Source organism: Pezoporus flaviventris, unplaced genomic scaffold (genome assembly GCF_033815535.1).
Source record: "Pezoporus flaviventris isolate CSIRO_AGI_PZ_B2104156 unplaced genomic scaffold, CSIRO_AGI_Pfla_v1 ptg000023l, whole genome shotgun sequence".
Lineage (NCBI taxonomy): Eukaryota > Metazoa > Chordata > Aves > Psittaciformes > Psittacidae > Pezoporus > Pezoporus flaviventris.
In genome coordinates this window covers 18,867,247-18,870,595 of record NW_026892571.1, presented here as the reverse complement: position 1 = coordinate 18,870,595, position 3,349 = coordinate 18,867,247, and the positions used below count along the sequence as shown (strand labels likewise).

Sequence of the window (3,349 nt, the reverse complement as noted above, 5' to 3'; positions counted from 1 at the left end):
CTACTAAACCACCTTAGGCAAAAACTGCGATTGTTATGTTAGCATTTGTGATAGTGAGAAACTTTGCTTTGAAAAAGTACACAATTTGTTTCTAAATAGAAATATTCCTCTTCTGTTACCAAAATAGTCAGAAACATCATAGAAAACTATGCATCTTTCCTCTAAGAATTGAAGCCTGTGTAACAAGCCACATTCAAGTAGCCAGCTACCAGCTTGCTGTTCACAGTGTAAAATAAGCAATCCTTTACCTTACTTTTGCTCTCCAGCCAAGGAGCACAGATCAGGAAGGCTGTACCTTAAGCATTTTAACCTGTCTACACACACAGAGGTTTAGGTTTTCAACCATTAAGTATAAAGTTGGCAGTCTCCACCAACGCATCAGCAGGACGGCACACACAGCATCTGCAGTGCTCCCGGGGTAGCTCCCTCTCCATGGGTGGCTGTGAGTTAGGTTTCAGCCAGTGGCCTCTGGGGCCCCTATCACTGGCTTAGTCCAACATCCAAAAAGACAGACAGGAGAGAAGAAATTGAGGCCCCGGTCGCATTATTAAACAATTTGGATCCCAAGAAGGCAGCGGCTAGTGGCCAAAGAACAGCTCAGAAACAGGTCTGCGCTTCACAACGACCTCCTCTTCCTCCTCCTCCATTACCTCGGAGAGGGAGGAATATGAAGGGAAGCCCCCTCTGGTCTTTGGCTTCCTCCTTGGGCCCGTAGTGGCAGCCAGGAGCTTGTTTAAAGACGAAGGCTTCCTTAAACCTTTGGTGAGATCGTAGAAAGCCATGTCATCGGATATCACCCCCAGGAAAGTGCTCGTGGAGCTCAAGATGGAAGCTGCAAGCTTTGTGCTCTTCTTGATGGGCGCGGAGGGCTCCGTGCTGTGGGGAAGGCTGGGATCCCCCAGCAAGCGCCTGACCACAGAGGACGCCCCTTCCTTTAAGTACTGATGCGGCTTCTTCCCGCTGTAGTCCCGCAGGTCGGTCTTGGCGTGGTAGCTGTACACCAGCATGGTGATGATCTTCTCCTGGCCGTGGATGGCAGCCAGGTGAAGGGCTGTGTAGCCTCCGTGCGACCTCGCATCCACGTTGACGCGGGTCCCCCCCTTCTCGGCCGCTCTGATGATGTTTGTCACCATGTCGCAGTTGCCGCTCTTGGCGGCCCAGTGCAGGGCGGTGAAGCCCGAGATGAAGTCCCTCCTGTCCGCCAAGCTGGCGTCGCCCAGCAGCAGCCCGTGGAGCTGCTGCGTCCACTGCCCGTCCGCAGCCATCACCAGCCACTGGTGCTCGGCCTGCTCCAGGGGCACCGCCGACGTCTCCTCGCTGGCCCGGTGGCTCTTGGGCGCCCGCCGCAGGTAGGGCGAGCGGGACCCGGTCTCCACCTCCGGGGGTGACAGAGGGGACCCCAGCGCCTCCGGCAGCCCCGGCGCGGCGGCGGGGGCCGGCACGCAGCGCACCGGCAGCATGCAGGGCTTGGGCAGCGGCTCCCGCCGGGCCCCCGCCGCGCCGCCGGGCAGCGGCACCGCTCCCCCGCCGCCCTGGAACAGACCCCGCAGCTCGGACACTGCCCGCGGCCCCGGCAGCTCCTCGGGGGGCGCCGGCGACAGCCGCCCCCCGGGGACGGGCTCGGGGCTGGGGTCGGGGCCGCCGCCATCGCCCCCCGGCGCCAGCGCGGCCCCCGCTGGAGGGTCCCGGCGCAGCTCCCGCCGCAGGACCACGAACTTGGCGCCGTCGCGCTCCTTCACCACGGCCACGGCGTTCACCGCCGCCTTGAACCGCTCCCGCCGCGCCGCCGCGTCCCCGCCGGCCTCCAGCAGCGGCCGGAAGGCGCTCACCAGCTCGGTGTTGCGCACCCGCCCGCCGCGCTCCCGCAGGAAGCCCAGCACGGCCGCGGCGCTGAGGTCCGACTCCTCCATCCCGCCGCTACAGGTGGTGGTGATGGAGTCGCCGCCGTCCAGCCCCGGAGCTGAGCCCTGAGGCCTCGGGGCTGGCCGCGATCCACAGCAGGAGGCACCTGCGGCGGCAGCGAGCGCGTCCCCCGCGGAGGTGAGGTGATGATGGGATGGGATGGGATGGGATCGGACCGCTCCGCCCCGCGCCGCCGCCTCCCCGAGGGAGCGGAGCGGCACCGGCGCCGGTCTCCACCCGCGGGGCGGTGCTGCGGGGAGGGACGCGCCCGGAGCAGGCACCTGCCCCGCGGCTCCGGGGAGCGGGGAGCGCACCCGCCTGACCCGGCCCCGCCGCGCTGATGCCTCCTCCCTCAGGGAGCCGAGCGTCGGTCAGGGCACCCGTAAGTCCGCGCTCGGAGCCTCCGCAGGCAGCGGCAGACGCTGCATTGATTCACTCCTCTGGCGGCTTCCTGAAGCGATTGTGTGTTCGTTTCCACAGCGAGTAAGTGGTAGCGAATGAGGTTTGGGTAGAAATCATTCTGCAAAGGCAGGTGTCCGTTCCCTGAGAAGCCTCTTCACAATCACAGAATCAGCCTGGTTGGGCAAGACCTTTAAGCTCATCCAGTCCAGCACTGCCGAGGCCACCACTAACCCGTGGCACTGAGTGCCTCGCCTACACATCGTTTAAATACCCCCATGGACAGTGACTCCAGCCCTGCCCTGGGCAGCCTGTTCCAGTGCCTGAGCACCCTTTGGGGAAGGAATTGTTCCTCATCTCCATCTAAACCTCCCCTGGTGCAGCTTGAGGCCGTTTCCTCTTGTCCTGTCCCTTATTACTGTGTTCTGCAGGCGGTGCGATTCTATTACCTATATTTACCTCCATATTTATTACCTATTTTCTATCTACAATGTACATACGTGTATCTACATAGATGATTAACAACATCCCCGCATCTATTCATGTACATCTGGAGAAGAGAGCTTCACTGTTAAAAAGAGAGAAGCTGTGTCTGCTGCCGTATCAATTACTTCTGCTTAAGCACTCAACATGATTATTGTTCTCTCTTCTACAGGGAATAAAAAGAAATCCCAGGCAAATGCCTTTCCCCAGGCGGAGGAGTGGGGCTGAGGACCTCTCCGAGGGATGACGTTCAGCCTGCAAACTTGTGCTCTCCTACACAGAGTGTTGCAGCTGAGATCACTGCATTGATTCCTGAGTGGCTGAACAGCTTGTCTAGGAAAACAGCGAGAGAGACCGAGTGCCGAATGAGCATCAGCGTGGTATGAAGGCAGATAAAAGTGGCTGTCTGTACAAGGGTGGGTAAGAATCCAGAAAATAGATGCGTTTTCAGTTTCACTGCCTTAGAACTCAATAAAATGGACTATCAGCCTGTGCTCAGTCTCTGTTTTGAAGGCAATTGGAGGCACGTCGATCCCCGCGCAGTGCATCTCCCTCCTCGCTGATG

General features: G+C 59.9%; 1 protein-coding gene across 1 annotated transcript; it reads right to left on the bottom strand.

Moving 5' to 3' along the window:
* Positions 1-522: 522 nt before the first annotated feature.
* Positions 523-1,978, bottom strand: SOWAHA (sosondowah ankyrin repeat domain family member A). Its single transcript, XM_061457116.1, has one exon. The coding sequence runs from the start codon at positions 1,908-1,910 to the stop codon at positions 579-581; it is 1,332 nt and encodes a 443-aa protein (XP_061313100.1). The 5' UTR covers positions 1,911-1,978; the 3' UTR covers positions 523-578.
* Between the last annotated feature and the right edge of the window lie 1,371 nt (positions 1,979-3,349).

Coding starts and splice junctions, on each gene's coding strand:
- SOWAHA (XM_061457116.1), bottom strand. CDS start 1,910: ATGGAGGAGTCGGACCTCAGCGCCGCGGCCGTGCTGGGCTTCCTGCGG.